At 46.4% G+C, this 26,780-nt stretch overlaps 1 protein-coding gene across 3 annotated transcripts in view; it reads left to right on the top strand.

The window, feature by feature from the left end:
• Positions 1 to 26,780, top strand: part of GRHL2 (grainyhead like transcription factor 2) — a 76,685-nt gene that overhangs the window by 33,429 nt on the left and 16,476 nt on the right. For all 3 annotated transcript variants that reach the window (XM_083186964.1, XM_083186965.1, XM_083186966.1), the window contains exons 4-10: positions 1,051 to 1,438; positions 2,770 to 2,822; positions 2,955 to 3,108; positions 11,311 to 11,422; positions 12,681 to 12,775; positions 23,019 to 23,177; positions 25,597 to 25,687. In XM_083186964.1, the coding sequence (XP_083043090.1) occupies positions 1,051 to 1,438; positions 2,770 to 2,822; positions 2,955 to 3,108; positions 11,311 to 11,422; positions 12,681 to 12,775; positions 23,019 to 23,177; positions 25,597 to 25,687 (1,052 nt within the window). The remainder of the gene's footprint in view (positions 1 to 1,050; positions 1,439 to 2,769; positions 2,823 to 2,954; positions 3,109 to 11,310; positions 11,423 to 12,680; positions 12,776 to 23,018; positions 23,178 to 25,596; positions 25,688 to 26,780) is intronic.

Genomic DNA, 26,780 nt, shown 5'->3' with positions numbered 1-26,780 from the left:
CTACTGGTGGGGCTAGCAATAGGATCTAGGCTACTGGTGGGGCAGCTGGGGCTATCATTAGGATCTAGGCAACTGTTAGCAATATCATTAGGATCTAGGCTACTGTTAGAAATAGCATTACGATTTAGGCTACTGTTAGAGATAGCATTACGATATAGTCTACTGTTAGGGCTAGCATTAGGATCTAGGCTATACGATCTAGACTACTGTTGGGGCTAGCATTAGGATATAGGCTACTGCTGGGGCTAGCATTATGATCTAGGCAACTGTTTGTAGCATTATGATTTGGGGAACTGAAGATCACACTCCTCATCATCTTACTCTTACGCAGTACTATCCCATTTGTTATCTACAATGGCAACTCATACTCAGTGTCCTTGGCCATGATTTAAGATTTCCCAGCTTGTTTTCTGACCCCAATGTGGCTCTGACCATGTTACTCCTTGGACAGGTTTGGTCACCTATGTAGGGCAATCTCTTTCATAACAAAAAAGAACAGGGCACACCTTTGCACATCACTATAAGCAACAATGGCACCCTCCATTGTACAGTGTAACACTCAGTTTTGTTACTTGTGCGGGCCACTAGCCTCTAAGCCTTTACTAGCCATCCATGTCCTATGCATTTCCCTGGACTTCCACTCGAGATCCCTACCAGCGGGAAACATCCAATCCTTTGCATTATCATGTAGATTTGTATCATTCTGGTGGAGAGAGACCAGGGACATGCAAAGCCATGTACTTGGCCATGAAACATCTAGGACACAGGATCTCAAACTGGTTCCTCAGGACCCCACACAGTTCATGTTTTCCAGATCACCTATGGTTTAAAGGTAAATGTTAGTGACTTGTGTGGGGTCCTGAGGACTAAGTTTGAGAACCACTGATCTAGAATTATTACGATCTAGCTTTCAGGCATCCTCCATAGCAGGTCCATATTGGAAGCAGAACCTTCCCTACACAGGCTTTCCTATATTGACTTATGGCTTCATGACTCTTGTGCTCTATTAAGTAAGAATACGCCATAATCTAACTTGTTTCTCATGCACAGGAATGGTATCATGGCTAGTGAGACTCCAAGTATCCTGATCACCGGAGAGAATCGGGTGCAGGTTTTGAAAACGAATCCAGTGAACCTTTCCCTGAACACGGAACCTGTGGAATCCTCCAAGAGAGAACAGTATAACAGTAATTTATCGGAAAGCCCAACTCCTGCCCCAGCTTCCTCAGCCACCACGGTGAAAGCAGAGGAGTTTACACCGGTGTTCATGACCCCATCGGTGGCTTACAGAGCAGACAGCGAAGAACCTCGGGGTGTTATATTTGAGCAGACTCATTATGGAGCACATATTGCGCAACATACAGATTACCTCAAGGACGACCAACGCAGCACTCCGGACAGCACGTACAATGAAAGCTATAAGGAAGCCGTCTCTGATGTAAGATGGAAACAATAGCTTGCATTACAATAGTATTATTTAAATTACTCAAATGCTCCAATTGGAGCTTGATAAATTTGGCATTTTAGCATTCCCCCGTAGAAACCTATAGGGGGCAGTGTTTTTAATAGAAAATAGGGGATTGCAGTAGATCCCTACGACAGCTGCCACGGTCCCCTGTACATACAGCCACGGAGTCTTCTGCAGGTCTCTTTTTACAGTACATTTGTTGTAGCTTCCGCTGTCCTGTATAGTTTCTTCATGTCCATGTCAATCTCCATGTCCTGTCACTATTTACTAAGCTGCACACATTTTGACGTTGCATAACTAATACAATAAGAGTGTAGGGGAAGTATTAACCGTGAGTTAATGGGCTCAAAGGGGTAGATTTATTAAGCTCGGTGAAGTGATAAAGTGTCTGGTTTTTATCAACAGCCAATCAGCTCCTACCTGTCATTTTTCAAACCAAAACTGTAACTTCAAAGTTAGGAGCTGATTGGCCGGTGATAAAAACCAGACACTTTATCACTTCACTGAGATTAATAAATCTGCCCTAAAGGGTCTGCATTGCCTGGCAAAGTACATAAACTGGAACAGTATAAAACAACCAATCAAACAGTGACTTGGGGTACAGAACATTGCAGGACAAGGATGTGGTTTAGAAACATTGCTGCACCAGAGGTCCTAATACTTAAATAAGCAGCAGTGTGGCAGAACCCAAGGGTTCGGTATCGCTGTAGGCAGTGGGGCAGAGATGATGGTACACGTTAGAGAAGAGAAAGCACGTACGGGACGAGGGCCCTGCTTGTCTCAGCTTACAGTCGTAAGGGGAGGAGCAGACAGACAAGGGTGACACTGAGGAAGTGGGTCTTGAGAGTTCCTGGAGGAGGAGCCACCTGAACCCTGAAAACCGGTACAATCTTTTTTTAGTCGGTACAGGCCATTAAAAAACGGTACTGTACCGGCTAAATCGGTATAGTTGGAGGGAATGCTAAAGCTTCTATAAAATGAAAAGAGAAACCAATCCTATTCTTTCTGTCAATCATTTTCTAGGAAGCAATGGTAAAATGATAGATTGGTTGCTAAGGGCAACATCACCACCAATTTTCAATTTTTAGAAGCTTTAGTAAATTTACCCCTAAGAACATTCAGTGCAGTCCTTTTGCTGTATACAGGGATTCTGTGTATTTTACACCTACTGTATTGTTTTGTTCTGTCAAAATAAAAATAATGCACATTGTTTATATACTGCAATATCTATTTTATATACTTATTTTTTATCTTGCTATATATATTTGAAGCCTGAATATCATTGTTTTCCTCTGTGCTAGAAATACCGCAGTGCATCGGTGGCTGAGGAGTTTATGTATGATCAAACTGCAAGGTACGTTGTGAAGAAGCATTGTACCACATCACTGAACTCGGAGCAGTGTCTCTGTGGGGACATAGCTAATAAAGTTTGTTGAATGTGAACATTTAGTAATATAATCTTTTTTTTGTTTTTCCTATACTTCAGTACATTTCAATATACTTTAGAAGCAACAAAATCTATCCGCCAAAAACAAGGGGAAGGGCCGATGACTTACTTGAACAAAGGACAGTTTTATGCCGTCACTCTGAGTGAAACGGGAACCAACAAGTGTTTCAGGCATCCCATCAGCAAAGTCAGGGTAATAATTACTATGCTTGATTAACAATACTTATAAAAAAGTTTTATGTATTTTCGGCCTATATGCGGTTTTAATATATGTCATTATTTGACCCATTGTAAAGCCAATAGGTTGCTGTGGGCAACATCTCTTTTTATCCACTTTTTTAAAACACATTTTTTTTACATGGTATGTAAATGTATTTCAATTATCCACTAACCTAAGTAAAATGTATGCAACTTATACATATTGATTTTTCTTTTTAAAGTACCACTGGTAAAGTTGGTATAGGTGTTACTGTTAACCAGGCGAAGCTCCAGAGGGAGGGCTGCAGAACAGTTTAAAATATAAATAGGGGAGCCACACCAACTGCCACCAAGTGCCATCCCAAAACTGACTCATGACAGTTGGGGTTTCGGTACTCTTTACTTAGAAGGGCGCCCACGATTTTGATCGTGGGCATCGTTAGTAAAAAATCTCGGGCATCTCGGGGATTGAATGCACTAAAAAATCGGGTGCGATCAACCGACGAGATGCCCGAGATTTCCCATAGGGAACAATGTTAAATGTCTCAATTGACCCAATTTTCCTGTTCAATGCCTCAATTGACCAGATTTTTCCATAGGAAACAATGTTAAATGGGCCACAGAGGCCAAATAGGCACCCTGAAGTGTATAATGGCCACCCGAATTGTTAACGCCACCCCACGATCAACGTCAACCCGATGCGTGGCGAGCGCAGCGAGCCCGCGAGGGGCGGCGGTACGCGTCCTACGACCTTTTCATACCCCCACTATCCACGTCGGCGTGGAGTTGAGAATAGAAAGTGTGGCGAGCGCAGCGAGCCACCGAGCCCGAAGCGTGGCGAGCGTAGCGAGGGTACGCGGACAGCTGTGAAGCCCGCGAGGGGACGCGGATACCTGTGAAGGTATCCGCGTCCCCTCGCGGGGCTCGCCACGCTTCGGGCTCGGTGGCTCGCTGCGCTCGCCACACTTTCTATTCTCAACTCCACGCCGACGTGGATAGTGGGGGTATGAAAAGGTCGTAGGACGCGTACCGCCGCCCCTCGCGGGCTCGCTGCGCTCGCCACGCTTCGGGTTGACGTTGATCGTGGGGTGGCGTTAACAATTCGGGTGGCCATTATTCACTTCAGGGTGCCTATTTGGCCTCTGTGGCCCATTTAACATTGTTTCCTATGGAAAAATTGGGTCAATTGAGGCATTGAACAGGAAAATCGGGTCAATTGAGACATTTAACATTGTTCCCTATGGGAAATCTCGGGCATCTCGTCGGTTGATCGCACCCGATTTTTTAGTGCATTCAATCCCCGAGATGCCCGAGATGGGCGCCCTTCTAAGTAAAGAGTACCGGGGTTTCTCCCCTATTTGAATTTTGAACTGTGCTGCAGCCCCTCCTCTTCTGTTAATGAATACATTGAGGAGATAAAGTACGACCCAATCAGCCCCTAACTGCCATTTTTCAAACATCCAGTAAAGTGTAAGGGCGGGATGTACTAACATCCCCCCCCCTCCGCCGGCTACCGCATTCTTACCATTTGCATATGCACTAACATATCTGATTAGTAACACAAGGTACAGCTCTTGCGTTAACTGCTGTCCTTTGTGATGCGGCACCGTCGCTGGACTTCCGGGTCTGAGACCCGGCAGTCCCTCTGCGCATGCACAGAGTGACGGCCCACCTGCGAGGCATGCTGGGAGAGATCCATGATGGATAGACACCAATTTAAAAAAAAGCACATGTCAACCCTTTTCATGTTTTGCTTGTGTTGACCTTTTGACTATGTTGACTTTTTTTCATGTGTCGAACTTTTGACTGTCGACCAATAGCGGTTGTCCTTTTGACTGTCAACCTTGGTACCGTCGATCTAACAAGCCGTACCCCTAATTATCAACTTTCCCTGTAACTCTTGGGGTACACATTCCACAGATGGAGGTGGCAGATGAGTCTGCTTTTGAAAAATGTTACAGTAACGGCAATGTAAATCAGGGTTGCCGACCCTCGCGGAATTTTCGGGAGTCTCCCGAAAATGGGGTCCCCCTCCCGGCCCCCCGGAAGGGTGGGCAACCCTCCCGGATTCAGGGGGGACCCCCGCTGTCCCCCCGGATCGCGGCATTAAAATGCCGCAATCCTCGGGTCTCAGGGGAGGGGGCGTAGCTAAAATGACACAATCGTGTCATTTTAGCCCTGCCCCCTCCACGGAGATCCGTGAATTCGCTGGTTTAACATCATGGGGGCGGGGCTTAGTGATGTCGCTCTTAAGCCCCGCCCCCTGGGCGGCTGCTGAAACTCTCCTCTCCGGGCTTCTCCCGGAGAGGAGAATAATAAAGTCGGCAACACTGATGTAATGGATTTCCCTTTTCTACGCCAGAATTACAGCTACAGATGTGTGTTACCCCTTGGGGCGACATCTGCAGACTAGCGGAATAGACAACAGACACATATCAGCCGTATATATATATATTTCCCAGGTGATCGTGTTTCCATTGTAAGAATTGTGGTGGTACTCTTTACCTAGCACGGCGCCCGCGATTACAATCACGGGCGTCGGGGGTAAAAAATCGCGGGCATCGCGGGTAAATCAAAAACGGGTGCGACGCGATGCCCGCGATGCCCGCGATTTTCCCATAGGGATCAATGTTAAAAGTCAGATTGGTCGCGATTTTAGCGTTAATTGGCTCAATGCCCGCGATTTTTACATAGGAATCAATGTTAAATGGGCCACAGAGCCCTAATAGTCCCCCTGAAGTGTGAAATGGCCCCCACAATTTTTAACGCCACCCCACGATCAACGTGAACCCGAAGCGTGGCGAGCGCAGCGGTACGCGTCCTCCGACCTTTTCATACCCCCACTATCCACGTCGGCGTGGAGTTGAGAATAGAATAGTGTGGCGAGCGCAGCGAGCCACCGAGCCCGAAGCGTGGCGAGCGCAGCGAGCCCCGCGAGGGGACGCGGATACCTTCACAGTTATACGCGTCCCCTCACGGGCTTCACAGGTGTCCGTGGCGACGCGGACACCTGTGAAGCCCGCGAGGGGACGCGTTTACCTGTGAAGGTATCCGCGTCCCCTCGCGGGGCTCGCTGCGCTCGCCACGCTTCGGGCTCGGTGGCTCGCTGCGCTCGCCACACTATTCTATTCTCAACTCCACGCCGACGTGGATAGTGGGGGTATGAAAAGGTCGGAGGACGCGTACCGCCGCCCCTCGCGGGCTCGCTGCGCTCGCCACGCTTCGGGTTCACGTTGATCGTGGGGTGGCGTTAAAAATTGTGGGGGCCATTTCACACTTCAGGGGGACTATTAGGGCTCTGTGGCCCATTTAACATTGATTCCTATGTAAAAATCGCGGGCATTGAGCCAATTAACGCTAAAATCGCGACCAATCTGACTTTTAACATTGATCCCTATGGGAAAATCGCGGGCATCGCATCGCACCCGTTTTTTAGTGCATGCGATGGTCGCGATGGTCGCGATGGGCGCCGTGCTAGGTAAAGAGTACCATTGTGGTTAATGATATACAATGGGAACATATTCTAAAGGCCTGTCAGCAATACAGATGCCTGTAGGCGTATACGTGCTGTGTGCACCCTGGTTACTATACCACTAAAGACATTATGTCAGTAATACTGAGATGCAGGAACAAATACTAGAATATCCTCGTGTTTCTGTAAATCCATCATATTTATTTTTCTATGTAAATAAATATATACAAAGATTAGAGTCTGTGGCTGGAGAGGCTATTGATTTTCCAAGCTGAAGCTTCTGAAGATATATAACAATCAATGAGCCAAATAGGGAAGCAAAACAGAAAAAGAAGGTAGCTGTGTTCCTGGTCAAAAAACATGCTGCACTGCAGGTGGGGCAGATGTAACATGTGCAGAGAGATTTAAGCCGTGTACACAGGACTCAGCCCTAGGCAATTTCGGCTGAGCCCCATGTGTGTACTGAGTTTGCTCATGGAAAGTCTTTGCTGGGCAGAACACCTCAGGTGTTCAGTTTCAGTAGTAGAGCCACCATCAGGGGATATAGAACTTTGCCTTCCAGTGACTTCTGGTTTCAACCATTAGCATAATATTATTCCCAGTCCCATCATATTAGTCCCATCAAACGACTGCAGCCATTGGCCATAAAGGGTATGCTGCAGTCATATTGTCACTGATCCCCAGGCCGATATTCACACTTTTGGCATAGTTACCTACCCCATACCTCCCAACTTCGGCAGTTCAGCAATCGGGACGCTGCTGCTGCGCGCCGAAATTCTCGGGGGCGTGGCCTATACTCGCGGCTCCCCCGCAAGGCCACACCCCCATTTTGCCGCTATGGGGGCATGACCCAGAGGCTCTGTGAGCCTCTAGCCATGCCCCCAGGCCCCTGGCTGCGGGAATAGACGCTGCGCGCATGCGCACAGCGTTTATTCCCCGCTGCTTAGTAGCTGACAGGGGGGACTCCCAACAGCCCCCCCACACCGCGGGACACTGCCGCCCGTGGGTGGGACAGCGGGACAGGCCCTGACATTCGGGACTGTCCCGATAAAATCGGGACTGTTGGGAGGTATGCCTACCCTCCTGCATTCTGCAGGAGACTCCCTGAAATAGCAGCAATCTCCCTCTCTCCCTCATTAGTCTAGCAATCTCCCTCATGTCACATAGCCGACATTACACTGTTACATCATAGTTAACTCCACACCTGCATTCTGCAGGAGACTCCCTGACATAGCAGCAATCTCCCTCTCTCCCTCATTAGTCTAGCAATCTCCCTCATGTCACCTAGCCCACATTACACGGTTACATTTTGGGGGAAAAAAGGAATGAGAGACAGATACATTTACATTGAATCATCAGAGCCATTTCCCAGCATTTTACCAAGTATAGTATCTCTTACTAACTGCTTTGGGGCTCATCTACATTTGGATATAAGTCATTTTACAAGATTCCCCTCAGATATAGCAGTACACACTAAAGCTTCTGGGTGCCACGTTCACAATCTCTTTTCACAATCTCTCCATATATGGAACTAGACACGCCCTTTAAGTGGAGCATGACACCCCCCCTCAATGGGGTGCTGTGCAAAATTCTATTACCAACTATAATCTCCCTGAAACTAGTTTTCAAAAGTAGGCAAGTATGACTTTTGGTCTGCAGAATGTTGACATCTATTATGTTTACATGGTTAAATTGTTAATATAATTAAAGCTGACACCGGCAAAATGTCGACACAGACCAAATGTTGACATTATTGTCATTTCTACATTTCCAGAAAGTTTGCGGTTAGGGACAGAATGAGAACAAAACTAGCACGTCGATAATCAAACCATGTCAACATGCAAACTGATGACATTGTAGTGTCAAAATGATCACTTTGGAAGATGTGATTGTCTAACATTCATATCGATCCCATGTGGAGGCTGCGGGACTATTATTACTCACTGGCTGCCTTCTGCCTTGTCTGCACCGGGTCCCAGCTCTCCCGGCTACTGCTGCAGCCGCAGCGCTGCTAATACAAAAAGTGACACTTGGAAAATGGCTGCGCCCATACTGCAGACAGTTTTTGTCTGCTGTATGGGGGCAGCCATTTTCCAAGTGTCCCTTCTGCTTTTTCAGCAGGGGGGCGCAGAATTATTAGTTGTGTCACTGTCTGTCATGCTTGCGCTGCGATTGCTCTTGGCGGCTTGCTGTCATCGCTAGCCCTGTATCATACTTGCCTACTTTTTTTCCTCCTCTCCATAAGAAACCTCTCAGCTGAGGGTGGAGAGGACAGAGCCAATGGGATCAAGCCCCGCCCCCCACCACAGTAAATGCTGCAATTTGTGGGTCTATGAGGAGGGGACGGTGATAAAATGACATAATTTTAGCATTGCCCCCTCCCCAAAGAGCCACGAATGTCAATATTTGACCAAATGGGGTCAAATTAAAATTAAAATTTCCATTTTTGGTTTTACACTTAGACTAGATGTGCGTGCGCCCTTCTCTCTGCCTGCATATCTTTTACACCCTGCTAACCAGGCACAAAGCTCTGCGGTATTGTGAGGAAAGTGATCAGCACAGGCTGGGAAATTAGATTCTCACAGCTCAAAGGAATGTTCAACCTCCAGAGGAAGGTGCTAAAGGAATTCAAAGATCTGTGTATTTTCTCAAGGAGTGGCCGTTTATGAGAAAATGTGTCTTATAAAAACAGCTTGATGCCAATATAATGCACGTCTGTACCTGTATACAGGTGGCTTGGGAGAGGAGAGTGCACACTGATTGTGGAGAAAAGGGCAATATATGTCTACAGCAGAGAGCACGAGGGGTACATTTACTAAGGTTGAAGATGGGATGATGCAACCAATCAGATACTACTTATTTATTTAGCACCTTCTAGAAGATAATAGATTGGTTGCTATGGGCAACATCCAGTATTTTCTATCCTGTATTTGCACCATAGTTATCTCCCCTCCCGCATTCTGCAGGAGACTCCCTGAAATAGCAGCAATCTCCCTCTCTCCCTCATTAGTCTACCAATCTCCCTCCTGTCACCTGGCCCACATTACACTGTTACATCATAGTTACCTCCCCATCTGCATTCTGCAGGAGACCCCCTGAAATAGCAGCAATCTCCCTCTCTCCCTCATTAGTCTAGCAATCTCCCTCATGTCACCTAGCCCACATTACACTGTTACATCATAGTTACCTCCCCTCCCGCATTCTGCAGGAGACTCCCTGAAATAGCAGCAATCTCCCTCTCTCCCTCATTAGTCTAGCAATCTCCCTCATTTCACCTAGCCCACATTACACTGTTACATCATAGTTACCTCCCCTCCTGCATTCTGCAGGAGACTCTCTGAAATAGCAGCAATCTCCCTCTCTCCCTCATTAGTCTAACAATCTCCCTCATTTGACCTAGCCCACATTACACTGTTACATTTTTTTAGGGAAAACGGAATGAGAGATAGATACATTTACATTGAATCATCAGCACCATTTCCCAGCACTTTACCAAGCATAGTATCTCTTACTAACTGCTTTGGGGATCATCTACATTTGGAAATAAGTCATTATAAAAGATTCCTCTCAGACGTAGCAGTACACACCCACGCTTCTAGGTGCCACGTTCACAATCTCTTTTCACAATCTCTCCATCTATGGAGCTAGACACGCCCTTTGGGTGGAGCATGACACCCCCCCTCAATGGGGCACCGTGCAAAAGTCTGCTACCAACAATAATCTCCTTGAAACTAGTTTTCAAAAGTAGGCAAGTATGATTTGCACTCACATGGCTAAACCTTCCCCAGATACTGCCTCTACATAATATAGTGTGTGGAATAGAATTTGGAAGCTGGTGGCAGATCTCTGATCTTGTGTAAAAGTATAAAACAAACATATGTTCTTGGCTCATGTTATGTACACGTATTAAGTTTGGATATGGTATAGAACAAGACCTGCAAAGTGTAGTTTTGTGTGCCTTGGTGAGCATGGGACGTTAGGTTAATTCCGTTAGGGTAGCCCTGCTGTAGATGGGTCTTGCGATCCCTCTCTGGAGGACTGGAGTGTTTTCCCAGTGCGCACATGCAGCTGCCGAGCACGGAAGCAAAGTGGTCTGGAGTGTAATTACTTTACATCTTTCTGATTGCTGGGACAGGCTTCCATCAGAACTCGCATCTTGGCATCTTATACCCCTTTCCCAACAGCCAAAATTCCCGGGTTGGCGACTAGCGCTGGTGTGAAATGATCCCGGGCAAAATTCCCAGGAAAATTTGCCAGGATTTCAACCCTGCTAGCTATCAGGGTTGCTCCTGCGACCAGCCCGGGTTACTGGCTGGTGTGAAAGCTACTGACCCAGCTTGCTGATGAGATGCAGGCTGGGTGGCCTCAGTTAGGGACGGATACAGGAGGAGGCGAGGTGGTACCTGGGCAGCGTGTGGTCCGGGCAACATGAAGCGCCCGGGGGCTGTAGGTGCAACGGCGGAGCGGGCAGTCCACAGTGTCCGGGAAGAGCTGAGTGAGCGGACACTGTAGACAGCAGCGGCAGAATTTGAAGTTTCAAAAGATAGGCTGGGCACTGATTGGCTGAGAATGCTCTCTCTATCTCAGCCAATCAGCGGCTGGCCTATCTTTTCCTGGGTAAATCCCTGCATTTTCTGGTGTGAAAGGGATAAGGGGCTACAAAATAAAATAATGCTTATTGCCACTGGGTTCTATTTTCTTGACTGATTTCCTTTGTCTCCGCAGAGCGTGGTCATGGTTGTGTTCAGTGAGGATAAAAACCGTGATGAACAATTAAAGTACTGGAAGTACTGGCACTCCCGGCAGCACACCGCGAAGCAACGGGTCCTGGACATAGGTAATCCCGCTCATCCAATGTATTGTCCTGCCCTGTGTTGTGTTAGAATTATACAACTAGAATGTTTATGTCCTATATTAATAGCGGTCATGTATAATGCTGCTATAGTACACAGTGATGTGATATTGTGCAGACAGTAGGGTTTATTTATGAAGCAATGAAAACCCTTTTCACCGGTAGAGGATGCCAGATTTCTCTGGAGGTCCTTCTTTCTTCAATGGTTACTGTATCCCCATAGGCTATGAGGCATCTGATTTCTTTATCAAGCGATGGAAAGCAAGATGCCCAATCCCTTTCATGGTGGGCCTGCCACCCGTAAGAGATTTCTCTGATTCCTCTCCGGTTTATGTTTCCATGGCTACGTTGTAACATAATGCATGGCCTCCTGGTAGAATTCTGTGTGATGTGCAGCACCGAGCAGCCATTTACGTCAGGATGTACATTGTAGTTTCCTACTTGTATCTATGGTGCACAACACAAAACTGGACAAAATGTTGATGGCTGCAAATCCATCCATTGTACCAAATTATCTATAGATAGGTGATTATCTATCACCTTAAAAGTGAGAGGCTGGGATGTATCAAGTGAAAAATGTGGTAAAAACACAGTTTTTTCTGGCATTACCCTATAGAAGTCTATGGGCTTCTTACCGCTTCCACCGCCACCCACACCACCCAATCCTCACCTGCTGTCCAGCCAGCCTCCTGCTGTGCTGCCCGGACCCAGTGACCTCCTTCTCCCAAGCAGTATTACTTCCCCTTCCGGTTGCAGGGAGGAGGAGCCCGGGAGTCATTGCAGCCATCTCCAGCAGGAGGCTCCCAGGTAAAGGAGGTGAGAGGGACCCGCTGGGACCCTCTCCCCCTTTTCTGGCTGCTTCGCAAAGGGCAGCTTTTTTCACAAGAGTTGTACTTTGCGATACCAATCGCATATATTCGTACATATGCAATTAGTATCCCTGCGATGTGCGGCGGGATGTACCGCAATTGCTTACTACATCCCGTCCAGGGTCATCTTGTGTAGTGTACCCAAAACATTGGTGTCTGTGTTATTGGGTTCAGTTTGTTTACAGGAATGGAATCCAGCTTAGAGGTAAAATTACTAAAATAGGAGTTCTATTGATTTTGGGATTCTAGTTCTTATTCATTTAACACATGCTAGAAGATATCAGATCTGATTGAATCCCATCTTCTATAGAACTCCCATCTAGAGTCATTGCCAGTTCCATGCATACTAATGATGTGTCCTATCTGTTTACTAGCGGACTACAAAGAAAGTTTTAATACCATTGGGAACATTGAAGAAATAGCGTATAATGCCGTGTCTTTCACTTGGGATGTGAATGAAGAAGCCAAGGTAATGATCCAAGAAAGATGTATTCAAAGAGTCCATTCAATTAGCTGCAAGGCGGACGAGTTGCCTTTGTATCAGTGTAGAAATGGTGGCAATGGCACCTCTTCTTGCATCCGTATCTCTCCTCCAGCTCCCCAGGGGCACCATACTGTAAGCCACACTTGGACCCGGGCGGGTGACATAATTGAGTTAATGTAGATATTGCTATATAAACTGGTTACCAGCTTGTCAAAACAACATAACAACATACCCATAACATTGGCACCAATGGCTGTGCGAGCCTGGACTTGGAAACACTTGAATTTCTCCCTCAGGTCGCCATCTAGTGGCCTCCGACGTACAAAACTCTTGAATTCCCTCCATAGAAGTGGGGGCAGTGATATCCTTTTATTAAATAGGATTGTAATAATAATGTTATTTTTACTAGAATGTATACGCAGGTACTTAAGCCTGTTCAGCATTTGTACTTTATAGGACTAGAGGGAAACCGGTTCACCAAATGTAGAAAGCGGTTATGGCCGGTGGGAACCAATCTATCTCTATAGTAACGTCTTGAAGTATTGTAAATACTGTACATTCTGTACAACTATAGATACATACAGTGAGGAGATACAAACAGTCTGTGTTAAATGGTCATATTCTCATTCTGTGAGATATGTATTCCAGAACTGGTAACTGGTTTGGACTTGCTGTAATGAAACCTTTCCTTTTATATTGTCATCTGCCTTATTCTTGCATTACCCAGTAGGCTGTAGAACCATGATTGGGCGCAATGGCACCAAATCTAGTGATGACTTAATAATTATACAGTACTAGTTTGCAGCCTGTCATTGCGCCTGTAAAAAAAAAATAACATCCGCGTTATGCCAACATGTTGCATGAACTCCGGCACTACAACATTCGTCCCAAACGGTTTGTATAAGGTTTGTTTGTCTACATCCCGACCACAATTGCCTTAATTCTTCAGAAGAGGTTCATGTATGGAACGCAACATTTGAACAACCTCTAGCCCAGGGGTGGGGAACTTAAGGCCCGGTCTGAGTGGCCCGCCCACCCACCCACCCACCCGGTGGCTTTGCCTGGAGTCAAGCACAGGGGAATTCTTGCGAGAGGTAGGTAGTTCTCGCGAGATTCCTCTTAATCAACAGAAGAAGAAGACAGTCAGTCCAATTCAATGGCAGCCGCCGGAGCGTGGAACGGCTGCAGCAGGGGAATTTGTAAGATACATTTTTACTTGCAGTATGGCCCCCAAAGCAATTTTTACCCATACAAATGGCCCTCGGCACAAAAAAGGTTCCCCACCCCTGCTCTAACCAGTGAGAACATTCATATGCTTATAACAGTAAAGCGTATTTCAGCTTGGCCAGTTCCTTTATGATTATGCAAGTTACAGGGCCTACACACGGGGATATTTTGCTAAGCTATATGAGCGATGCTAGATTGCTCAGCAAGATTGCTCAGCACATACTGATGTGTCAGCGCTGTGTGCTGAGCCAATGAGAACACTGGCCCTGTCCCCGGCAATCTAGCATGCTGAAAATTAATCGCTGGCGATAGCAACACGCGGAGCCGGGCATCACTATCACTATGCCCCTACACACAGAGCGATGTAGGGGCATTTTCTATGTGATCTAGTCAAATTAACTCAGATCGCTTAAAAAAATGCCCTGAAATCACCCCGTGTGTAGGCCCCATTATACTAAGGGGGGTATTCAGTCTCAGGTACCGACTGTTGGTACATCCCGGCAGTAGGGACCCTGGCCCGTTTGTGGTCCGCTTGCCAGTTTATTGGCAGACGGGAGTCAATGTCCCACCTGCCGATCTGTGAAAAGGGGGCGTGTCTGCAAAAAATGGCCATGGATTGTAGAGATCCGGCTGTGATCTGGACAATCCACTTCCGTTTTCGGCAAAACGGACCCGACTGATTTTATAGTCTGGACTGTTCTGTCGTGCTGCTGCTTCAATGCCATCGGGAACAACAGCATAGAATAGGCGCCAGCCGCTATTTCCCCTGATGGAAACAGCGGCGGGGATTGAATACCCCCTAAGGATTTATAAAAGCCCCTGAAATTTTGTTGAAATTTCCTAAATTGTAAATTTCATTCATATCTGAAAATGTGTGTTCTCAGACAAGATTAAGCCGGCCATACGACCAGGACGACCAGCATCCGATCCGAGTCATCTAGCGATTTCTCCGGGAGCTTGCCAGAAACACGATAGATCTTATGTGTGATCTATCGCAAGCATACTGGTCATTAGCAGCATCTTCACATCTTACGTGCAGCACACCCATTTTAGATTTTTCCTGTGCACGCCAGGGTAAATACTGGCTGCTTTAGCATGTATACCACAAATGCTAGACAGCTTTATTTTACACTGCAATTTAGATTTCAGTTTGGAAACACCCCACCCAATTCTCTCTGCCCATGTAAGGTCTGCCCCACCTGCAGTGCAACATGGTTTGGCCCAGGTGCACAGTTGCTTGCTTTTTTTGGCTTACTTCCAAATCAGAATCGGGCCCCATCAGGGGCGTTTTAAGAGCGGAGGAGGCACATGTGTGTAGGGCCTCCCTCCTCTCTCCCAGCATCAGCACCACGCTAGATAGCTCAGACCCTACTGCACATGTGCAGATCTCTTAAAAAATGTTGCAGAGGCCATGTCTCCAAGGATTTATGCAGCACTGCTGCAGGCATCATGGGAATCCAGAGAGGTAAGTGTCAAACAAAATGAGTGTGGCGGGGGCCCACCTGCACCGCACACACTGCACCCATTATAAGTACACCACTGGACCCCATATGTTTTGACTATATCGCCAAAAGCTGACAAAAACGAGGCCCCTATTGTCTGTACAACTGCGTTAATGCGGCCACACCCACAATGCCGTCTGGTCTGCCCACTTGTAAGTGAGTGGCTGGATGGTGCGAGGCTTGTGGAGTCTTCTTATACTCGCCGACCCTCCCAAAATGGCCCAGTAGGCTCCCCAGAAATGTAGGTAAGCCCCACATAATTCCTGCAGACCTGCACAACCCCCCCCCCCCCCCCCCATAATTGCATCATTATGCAGGGCAGAACCCGGTTCAAATTTGGAAAGGGGGCATGGTCACAGATAAAACCATGCACCCTTCATGTACAGTTTCAATGGACAGTTGGAGACCATGAAACCCGTTACAAAGCCCTTTTTGGCTGGTACAGGCTTTAAAAAAAACGGTACTGTATTGGCCAAAAAGATACAGTTGGAGGGGGGGCTTCATGGCACCGCCCCCATTGTACAATGCCTATAATAGCAACATTGTACAATTGCAATGACACCATTGCAAGTACCACGCCCCCTGCACAGCCTCCTTCAGTGAGCCCCGCCCTCACCCTGCCCCTTTCACATCACGCCCACCGCCCCCCCTTTGCAGAGCTGACTCCCATCCCATTCTCTGGAGCCTCCTAGCCATTCCAGCAGTATGCTTATACTGAACAGTGTGTACTAGGACAGACCGAGGCAGTGCAGCTTTATTTGTATATTTAAAATATTCATGTATTTTCAGTTATGTTCCAAAGGAAGGTTTCTACAGTTATAGGTCACAGGAAGCTGCACAAGCACATTACTTATTGTGGGAGATGGGAAAGATAAGCATGTTTATGGTAGTTTACTGCACACTCCGCCCAGCCCCAGCTACGCACACTCATTATTGTGTAAATATGGAAGATGGTGTTTACTCAACACAGAAGCATGACTTGTCATCATATGAGATCTCAGCCGCTGTTGTGCTGTTCTGAGAGGTGACATGAAACTGTGGGACGTTATAAAACACTAGAGAGATATCCAAGCCATAGAGGAACCTCAACTCAAGTCCAAGTGCTTTGAAATACCATGGAATCTATTTACTAAGCTTTGGAGAGAGATACATTAGCAGCCAAACTGCGGGAGAGTTGGTCCACTATTTAGGTTTGTAGCAGAGTCTCCTACAACTTCCCAGAAAGTATGACTTTATCTGGGCAGAGTCCCGTTGTGTCCTGCCACTGGTAAAGGCAGAAGTGTTTCAAGCCACTGCGGGATCTTCTTCAAGGCTAGTGACCGCTGTCTCATTAATGCGGCCATTTATATCGCAAAAAGGCGATAAAACGAATCAACTATAACTAATAACGCCGCACCTGAAGAAGTCATTTGCGGCTTCCAGTCCGCGGCAAATTGGGTCTCCTTTTGTGGATACCAGAAGTGCCATCAGGCTTGGGGGAATGGTTGGCCTCCGGAATTGGAAGTTGGAAGTTGGAAGTTGGCCTGTCTCGGTCTGGTGGGCATTTGTTGAGGTATTGCATGTAATACCTCCGTTTATGGGGACCTTTACTGTTCTTTTTCACCATAAAATAGTCAATAATAATAGTAAAAGGCACCAAACCAAACCAAATAACATTAGGAAGGGAGTCTGGTAAGTCAGGAACCAACCGGTTTTGGTCCAAAAAAGCCAGAGCCCTAAATAGAGTCACATCACCTAAAACTTGCCCCTAAAATTAGGTTCCTGGACACATGTGACCTTCACCCAATCTGGCCCCCAGTTCTGAGTTTTTAAATCCTCTCACTCTCATGTTTCTCATGTGACCTAAAATGACATAAGAAGCGATAATAATGTGCAACTAATCATATGACAGATGAGTTCATCCATCAATGTTGGGAACCTCAGTATAAAACTATACTGCAGATGCATAATACACGTTAAAGAGCTGAACAATATAAGGTCATACAGATATACATTTAAAATGTTTGAAATATTGTTGCCATAGGGTTAATCCATAGTAAATGCATATTTTGCATTTCAAAGAAAAAAATACAATTTGTAATAATCATTTGCATTTATAGCTCAACATATGTGTTACGGTAATCCACTGAGCAATATGTATTGTGCTGGGTATGGGTCACGGGGTCCGACCTATTTAGGTCAATATGCATTGGGTCGACCACTAAAAAGTCTATAGGGATTTGGTTGACACCTGAAATAGGTCGACAAGGCTTAAGGGCCCCATACACCCATACATCAGCAATTAATTGTGACAATTTTCAGATATGGAGATGATTGCCACAATTTATTTTAGATGTGTGGGCTCCCCCTTTTGGCAATCCCAATCAAAATCGCCAATCGATTGCTTAATCAGGTTTTTAAACATGTTTAATAATCTGGTATTATCTGCAGATCTTTTTTATATGTGTGGGCATTCCCAATTCGTCTTCATCTATTTACATTATGAACAGCTGAAATGACAATCAATTGGGGCAATTTCCAGATATGAAGATGCAATCTTTAGATGGAAAAATCTGCCGATCACTGAAATAAATCTGTAATGTGTGGGCAAAGTCAGATAGATTGTAAAATCCATTTATCTGGACAAAATATCCCTATATCTAAAAATCCATAAATTGTGATTGCTGATGTATGGGGCCCATAAGGTTGACTGGGTTGAGAGGTAGACACAGGCATTAGGTCAACATGACATGAGCTTATCATGTTTTTTGTCCTGAATGTCGACATAGGGGTATATTCAATTAGTTTCAGATCCATTTCGACATTCATTTGTTGGAATGGATCCGACACTACCTATTCAAATCAGCGGCCCAATCCGAGAGTCGGATTGGGCCGCTGATTGCTACTCACCCGGCCGGCGCCGGGACTGGGTGAGCGATGGCGGGGATGCGGCTGGGAGGCGGCAGGAGCTGGGACAACGCCGGGTGAGCTCTCTCACCCAGCCTGGCGGCAATACAGGTAAACGGTGTGGGAGGTGGCGGGATGCAGGCAGATTGAAACGGGGACAAAACCTGTCAGATTTGGACACATTTTTGACAAAAGAAGGTGGATTGACGGCTTTTCCGCCAAACCACCTGGTTTCCGACAGGTCGGAACATTCTGACCTGTTGGAAAAAAAAAACAGCCGGAATTGAATAGGTCCTACCTAAATCAGTTGGAAACTGACGTCTTTCCCACAAGACGGCAGTTTAGACTGTCATTTAATTTACCCCATAGTTGACATGGACACCGTCAAAGTGTACCACATCCCCTCGCATGGCATGCTGCGCTAGCCATGCTTCAGGCACGGTGCCTCGAGGACAGGAAAAATCAGTTATGGCTGAACTCCATGGGAGCAGCGCTGCTGCTTGTTTTGCTCAGCAGCTCCCTCTGCTGGAGACTGTTGAATGAACACCTTCTGGCACTGGAGCTCTCAGTGAGGTGCAGCAACTGTTTCCCTATTCTGTAGCTCGGATGTCATTATTGGCCAGAGCTGAGACTGATACAAGCAGTGTTACCCAGGGCCGTCAGGGTTAGGACGGCCCAGGGTAACATATCCCCCTAACCCCACCCCCTAATCAATAACATACTTACTATTATCTAGGGTCGGGGCTGGTAAGTCACAGACAGATTGCAGTTTGTCATTTGATGAGCCTGTAACTTAGAGACAAGGAGCACAGGAGGGATAGACCAGTTCTACATCATGGAACACCTTGTACCTAAATAATGAGGCACCTCACTTATTGCATTGACGTCCACAAGCAGCAGATATGATCAGCTTATTTTTATAAAGGAGTTTATGTATTCCCTCTGTCCTCAGTGATGCACTTTATACACAAGCTGCCTTTCCACTGAAGCCTGCGTAGGCACTAAAATGATTTTATGCATGGTTAAAGTTTAAACCAATCAGATCAAATTTAATTAGTTAGAATAAAAACCAGGTGAAATGATTACCTGCATTGCCTCGTCTGTAGATCCATGTATTAGTGACTGTAGGTGCACATGACTTCCACTGAAATGATCGCAGCTACACAGTGCCTCAGCAAATGGAGCAGTGTACCTGAGAAATCTGTGTGTAGGACAGTGGTTCTCAAACTCAGACCTCAAGGCACCTTCATCAGTCCAGGTTTTATAAATATCCACTGTGGTAGGGCCAAAACCTCAATGATCTGTTTGTTTGGAGATTACATAGAATAGCCTAGCTCAAGGCAGGCCAAAACGGTCCTGGAGATCTACCAGCAGGTCACATTTTCCAGACCACTGGTGCATTTGTGCATAGGCGTAGTCATTACTAACTGACACATTTCCCAGGTCACCTAGCTGGTGCACAGCTATAGTCATTACTAACGGTCACATTTCCCATGTCACCTAGATGGTGCACAGCTGTAGTCATTACTAATGGTCACATTTCCCATGTCACCTAGATGGTGCACAGCTGTAGTCATTACTAATGGTCACATTTCCCATGTCACCTAGATGGTGCACAGCTGTAGTCATTACTAACTGCCACATTTCCCAGGTCACCTAGCTGGTGCACAGCTGTAGTCATTACTAACTGTCACATCTCCCAGGTCACCTAGCTGGTGCACAGCTGTAGTCATTACTAACTGTCACAGCTCCCAGGTCACCTAGCTGGTGTACAGGTGCATTCATTACTAACTGTCACATTTTCAAGCATGTGCTGCATTCATTCCTAACCGACATGTACTGCAGATCCACAGACGGCCTGTTGATATATCTCAAGGGCATTGTTTGGCTAGCCATTATGGGACCAGTGGGTTTGCACTTAAAAGGACAGCAAATTCTCTTAGCTGATAATGCTTCGCTAAGAATTCCAAGACTAATCAATCTTAAACATACAGTTATATGGGGGGGGGGGCGTGGTCACGGGTAAAGGGGGCATATCCACACCCCCTTTCCTATACTTATAATGGGCAGTTGGTGACCCCAAAAAAGGTATAGACCATAAAAAAATGGGACTGGACCTGCCAAAAAGTTACAGTTGGAGGGTATGCTATAGCTGGGTATATAGTCCAAATTACATAGAAAGTGACCCTCAATTGCACATGTACAGCCACATTCGAACCAGATTCAATTCTGATCAAAAGCAGAAATAGACTGTGCATGCAAGTCTAGAGCTGCTTTGATTTGCTAGATCGAAAGGGAAGGCCATGCTGCTCGCTGCATCATGTTCCCAGCCCCCGCCCCGCGTGCGGTCGCAACAGCCGCCGATATTGGTGCCCGCCACATCGCACCGCATGTACACACATCTTGCCATAATTTTAACAGGTTTTTAACTAGTCCTGATATAATAGGCAATGTACAAAACAATGACTGTACAAACAGCACATAGAGGGTGTTATCATAGAGTAAATTAACAACCATCAAAATAAAATAATAAAACACAAAACAAAAACACCAAACTGCCCTGGGGGCCAGAGCTTACACTGCCTAGAATTATAGTCAGTAGGATATAAATCTGTTTCTAAAAGCATGTTTACATATTACTATGTGATCACTTTGCCCGTATGCCAGTCAACAACCAACTGGCATTCCCTGCTGGCTGCCTGTAACTACCATGTTGTACAATGGAACATTGCATATTTTGTTGTCTAAAGATTCCTCATTTAGGTAGAGCTTATGTACTATACATTTACCATATACAATGGGGATGGGTGGTTCCTTGTTCTACCCCAGACTGCTGTCTAATGCATTAACATTATGGGAGGCAATGTAATACGCTTAGAAAAATTGCAGAATTGTCCTTGATTTTTGCTTCTAGATTTAAAGCTGCAATTTTTTGAAACTTAAAAATAACCTGGATTTCCCCTTTTAAAATATTGCTGCTATAATTCCAGCTGCGAAATTATTCTGCCATCAATGACTTTCTGTACTATTTTGCCATAGATGGCGACCACAACATTGGCCATCCCTAATACTTGCTTTCACCTCCCAGAATGTCCAGGAAGCTCCTGAAAATCGGGAGGCCCTTCATTTGCTGTAAAGGGGTGGGGCTTAATGGCATCAGGCTCTGACCCCACCCCCGAAGTGCACATAAGTAGGGTTTAGGGATATATTAGGGAGAGACTGGAAACACTCGGCCTCATTTAGTGATGTACAAAATGTTGATTTTATGGAATGCATTTTGACACTGTGCTTGCCCCAAAGTTGCACCGCTCCCGTGCCGCTATAGTGCTTGCTCACAGGTTGGGGGAGTGGCTATTCGAAAGCAGGAGAGATGCGAACCCTTTGGGGACGGGTCACATTTTTACGTCTGCGTTCCAGTATGCAGTACACATGGCTCCAGCATCTCCCTCTTCTGACACCCATACTGTATGTGCTATGGTTGAATCTTCATACACGAGAGTCTCCGCCAGTGGGTGTCTTCATGCAATTTCAGCGGCTGCCACCTTTGCATATTTTGTACACAGCTGCCACATATGGTATAGCAGCGGTGACACCATTTGCGTACATCTCTGAATAAGGCCCACAGCCTAACATGTGAACGCACATGTTGTGTGTGCTGGGGTCATATCCTGGCAAAAAAATGGTGTTACGCAATTTGCCTGGAATGGGATCATTGGAAAGACAAGCATTAGGTTGACACGCATCAAGGTCAACATGACTGAAGGTCGAACATGGGGTTAGGTCAACAGGGTTATTAGGTCGACATGGGGAAGGTCGACAGTCAAAAGGTAGACATGGTTTTTTCATGTTTTTTTTTGGCCCCGAATGTCGACATGGACACTAAAACGTAGCACCGCGTCCCCTCACATGGCTCACTGCGTTCGCCATGCTTTGGGCTCAGTGCCTCAATGCGCTCGGGACACTATTTTATTCTCCCGCCACACCCTATTGGTTGGTAGGGCATGGACGTCCGCCTGTCGGCACAAAAAATGTTAACCTTTTCACTGTCGACCTTCCCCATGTCGACCTAATGACCCTGTTGACCTAACCCCATGCCGACTTTCAGTCATGTCGACCTTGATACAAGTTGACCTTGTGGTGTCGACCTAATGTTTGTCTAGTGACTGTATCCCATTTGCCCACCGTGGTTCTCACAAGGCTACAGAAGCCTGAGAGGGCCACATCTGACCCACATGTGACTAGTTGGACTGTTGTGACCTATAGGGGGAAATTTACTAAGATGCGTATTCTACTTCACATGTGATGTTGCTATGGGCAACCAATTAGAATCTACTTCTTATTTATTTAGCACCCTCTAGAATATAGTAGACAGGATCTGATTGGTTGCCAATAGCAACATCACATGTGAAGTAGAATACACATCTTAGTAAATTTCCCCATAGAGGTTAATGTATGATACTATAACCGTTATTTTCTAATCCAAACGTGTTCCTTAAGCCGTTTCAGACATCGCTAATACATGCCAGAACACCTGGTATTTACATTGCAGCAGCCCCAACCATTGGCATACAGGTCTCTCACAGGTCTGGTCTTCTCCTTTGTTTCCTCCTTAGATTTTCATCACAGTGAATTGCCTGAGTACTGATTTCTCCTCACAGAAAGGAGTCAAAGGTCTCCCACTGATGATTCAGATTGACACATACAGCTACAATAACCGCAGCAACAAGCCAATCCACCGGGCCTACTGCCAGATCAAGGTCTTCTGTGATAAGGTGACACAACAATGGATGTGTTCTGGCAGGCGATAATGCATTATTCTGTATAATGATTAAGTGATAGTGGCATTGACTGACTGCTGGGAAGAGCTTTTAATGTATGATAAATCATCGCACTGATAGGACCTACTGTTACAGATATAATAGCCGACGCTCTGTTGTTCGTGCAGGCACAATATCACAGCATAGTATTACGTTATACGTTATATAATATTATGTAGCTTGTTGAACTAACCAATATTTTATTATGACTTTCTACACTGTGATTATAATATACTGTGCCACAGAAAGGGTTGGTTGGCAAGCGCTGACCTCTGACGGGCAGGCAGAACAAGTGGCCCATGATAATCCAGCTTCCACCTGAATCTGATCTCCCAACTATCCTGATTTTTCTACTGGACAGTCCTAATAGGGTTGGGAATGCTGTCCTGTTTTTGGCATATGCACCCTAATTTTCTAAAACCTGGAACATATTTATGCATTTGGTAGGGTGAGTAGGGGCTGGATGCAGCAGAGACAGCTGCCGTCTGTGTGTGTTCAGCACACTTTTGTCTTTTTGCGGAAACCTGGATGTCCTGTATAGGCCGGGCTTAGTGATCCCGGAGAGGTGGGGAAACTATTTTCTTTCTGCCACCTAATTATCCCCCTCCCCGTATTAAGTAGAGCCAGGGCCAGTGGTAGGGTTTGGGGTAACCCCTCCCCACAACCCCCCCGGCAATCTATAATGCTTTTCTGTCAGAATTACTGTGCAGGGCAACAACGTTCGCCCACTTTAACCCCTACGTATGGTGGCAACCAAGCACTTCAGTAGGGGCTGATAGTGGCATCTCGATGTGCTGAAGCCTCCCCTATACCCACTAACCCTACCTACCTGCAGCCTAACCCTTGCTCTCTTTTCCTGCAGCCTAGTCCTAACCTCCCCTCATAGTGACACCCTTTCTCCCACATCCTAACCCTAGCCTCTCTTCCCACTGCATAACCTAACCTAATTGTAACCCTTCCTTCTTGCAGCCTAACCCTAGCCCTCTCTTCCCACTGCATAACCTAACCTAATTGTAACCCTTCCTTCTTGCAGCCTAACCCTAGCCCTCTCTTCCCACAGCATAACTCTAACCTAATCTTAACCCTCTCTTCCTGCAGCCTAACACTAAATCTCTCTTCCTGCAGCCTAACTCTCCTTTCCTTCGGCCTATCCCTAACCTCCCCTCCCCCCTAGTGCCTATCCCTAGCCCTCTCTTCCTGCAGCCCAACCCTTACCCTCCCTTCCTGCAGCCTAGATCCTCCCTTCCTGCAGCCTAGATCCTCCCTTCCTGCAGCCTAAATCCTCCCTTCCTGCAGCCAAACCCTCTCTTCCTGCAGCCTAGTCCTCTCTTCCTGCAGCCTAGTCCTCTCTTCCTGCAGCCTAGATCCTCCCTTCCTGCAGCCTAGTCCTCTCTTCCTGCAGCCTAGATCCTCCCTTCCTGCAGCCTAGATCCTCCCTTCCTGCAGCCTAGTCCTCTCTTCCTGCTGCCTACCATCTCTTCCTGCAGCCTACCCTCTCTTCCTGCAGCCTAGATCCTCCCTTCCTGCAGCCTAACCCTCCCTTCCTGCAGCCTACCCTCTCTTCCTGCAGCCTAGATCCTCCCTTCCTGCAGCCTAACCCTCTCTTCCTGCAGCCTAGATCCTCCCTTCCTGCAGCCTAGTCCTCTCTTCCTGCAGCCTAGTCCTCTCTTCCTGCAGCCTAGTCCTCTCTTCCTGCAGCCTAGTCCTTTCTTCCTGCAGCCTAGATCCTCCCTTCCTGCAGCCTAGTCCTCTCTTCCTGCAGCCTAGTCTTCTCTTCCTGCAGCCTAGTCTTCTCTTCCTGCAGCCTAGTCTTCTCTTCCTGCAGCCTAGTCCTCTCTTCCTGCAGCCTAGTCCTCTCTTCCTGCAGCCTAATTCTCTCTTCCTGCAGCCTAGTCCTCCCTTCCTGCAGCCTAACCCTAACCCTCTCTTCCTGCAGCCTAGTCCTCTCTTCCTGCAGCCTAATCCTCTCTTCCTGCAGCCTAGTCCTCTCTTCCTGCAGCCTAACCCTAACCCTCTCTTCCTGCAGCCAAACCCTAACTCCCCCCTTGTTCCTTACCCTCTCTTCCTGAGGGCTGACACCGTTCCCCCCTCTGCAACCTAACCCCAACCTCCTGCGAGGCCTATATATAACCACCAGCCCTACATACTTTTGTATTAGAGTTTCAATGGTGTACCCAACTCATAAACTAAACATGTAATATTCTGTTTGTGTTCTTAGCACATAACAGCTAGTGTGCTGTAATTCCTGCTGCGGATGGGCATAGCAAAGGGGTAGGGGCGTTATTGGAATTCCTAGTGAAAGGAATTATTGTACAAGAACAAAACCCATTCTCCTCTCTTTTATACGTGTGCTTTTGGTTTTTGTTACCTCTAGGGAGCAGAGCGAAAAATCCGGGATGAAGAGCGAAAGCAGAACAAAAAAAAAGGGAAAAGTCAGACGTCACAGACGACGTGCACAAATAATTGTGAGTCACATTCACTGACGAGGGTTCTGTTACAGCGATTACTTTTGGCATTTTAAGATAATCTGTCTTTTGTTGATGAGCTGATAGCATTGCATCCGCCAGCAGAATAATTATACATGTTTTTGTTTTATTACATTATGACACCTTCCCGCATCGCAGCAAAATTAAAGGCAATTTTGTCGTATTTACTTAGCGGGACGTAGCGTGCAAAATGCATATGGTCGACGCGGGAAAGGTTGCAACGCGGTTTTCACAGTTTTGTGTCTGTCGACATAGGCACCATATAAGTGGTATGCGTCTTCTCCCATGGCTCGCCATGCGTCGGGCACGGTGCCTTGTCGTGCTCAACACACTTTTATATTCTCACTATAATGCCCACTGGGATGGTAAAATATGAACAAGTCGGTTTAAAAAAAATTAATGAAGACTGTAACTCGTGTGGACTTTGGAAAATGATAAAATGGAGAGTGATAAACCACCAGCCAATCAGCTCCTAGCTGCCATATCACAGGCTGGGTTTGAAAAATGACAGTTGGGATCTGATTGGCTGGTGGTTTACCACGCTCCATTTTATCACTTTTTAAGGCTTAGTTAGTAGATATCGGCCATACTGATGTCTTAAGTGTTATTGTAGCAAACAGTCTTTACTTCTTTTAATTAAGGTCAGGAATTCAACTATCATCTATATATATGTCTATTGTCTGTGTTTTATTTGTTTATTAACCGTTTCTTATATAGCGCACATATATTCCGCATCACTGTACAGAGAATACTGTAGTTGAACATTCCCATCAGTCCCTGTCCCAGTGGAGCTTACAATCTATATTCCCCACCACATGTGCACGCACACACAGACATTCTATGGTTAATTTGTTGGGAGCCAATTAACCTACCAGTATATTTTTTAAGTGTGGGAGGAAACCGGAGTACCCGGAGGAAACCCCACACAAGGAGAGAATATACAAACTCCGCACAGTTAGGACCATGGTGGGGATCAAACCACTGATTGGCTTATTTATCATCAATCTCCCATGGCAATTATAAGCAGTAAAAACCACAATCACATGGATAACACTGCATATAGTTTAAATCA

This window comes from Crinia signifera, chromosome 5 (assembly GCF_055691185.1).
Source record: "Crinia signifera chromosome 5, ASM5569118v1, whole genome shotgun sequence".
NCBI classification, from domain to species: Eukaryota; Metazoa; Chordata; class Amphibia; order Anura; family Myobatrachidae; genus Crinia; species Crinia signifera.
Note: the sequence above shows the minus strand (reverse complement) of the source record. Positions and strands in the feature narration are given on the sequence as shown.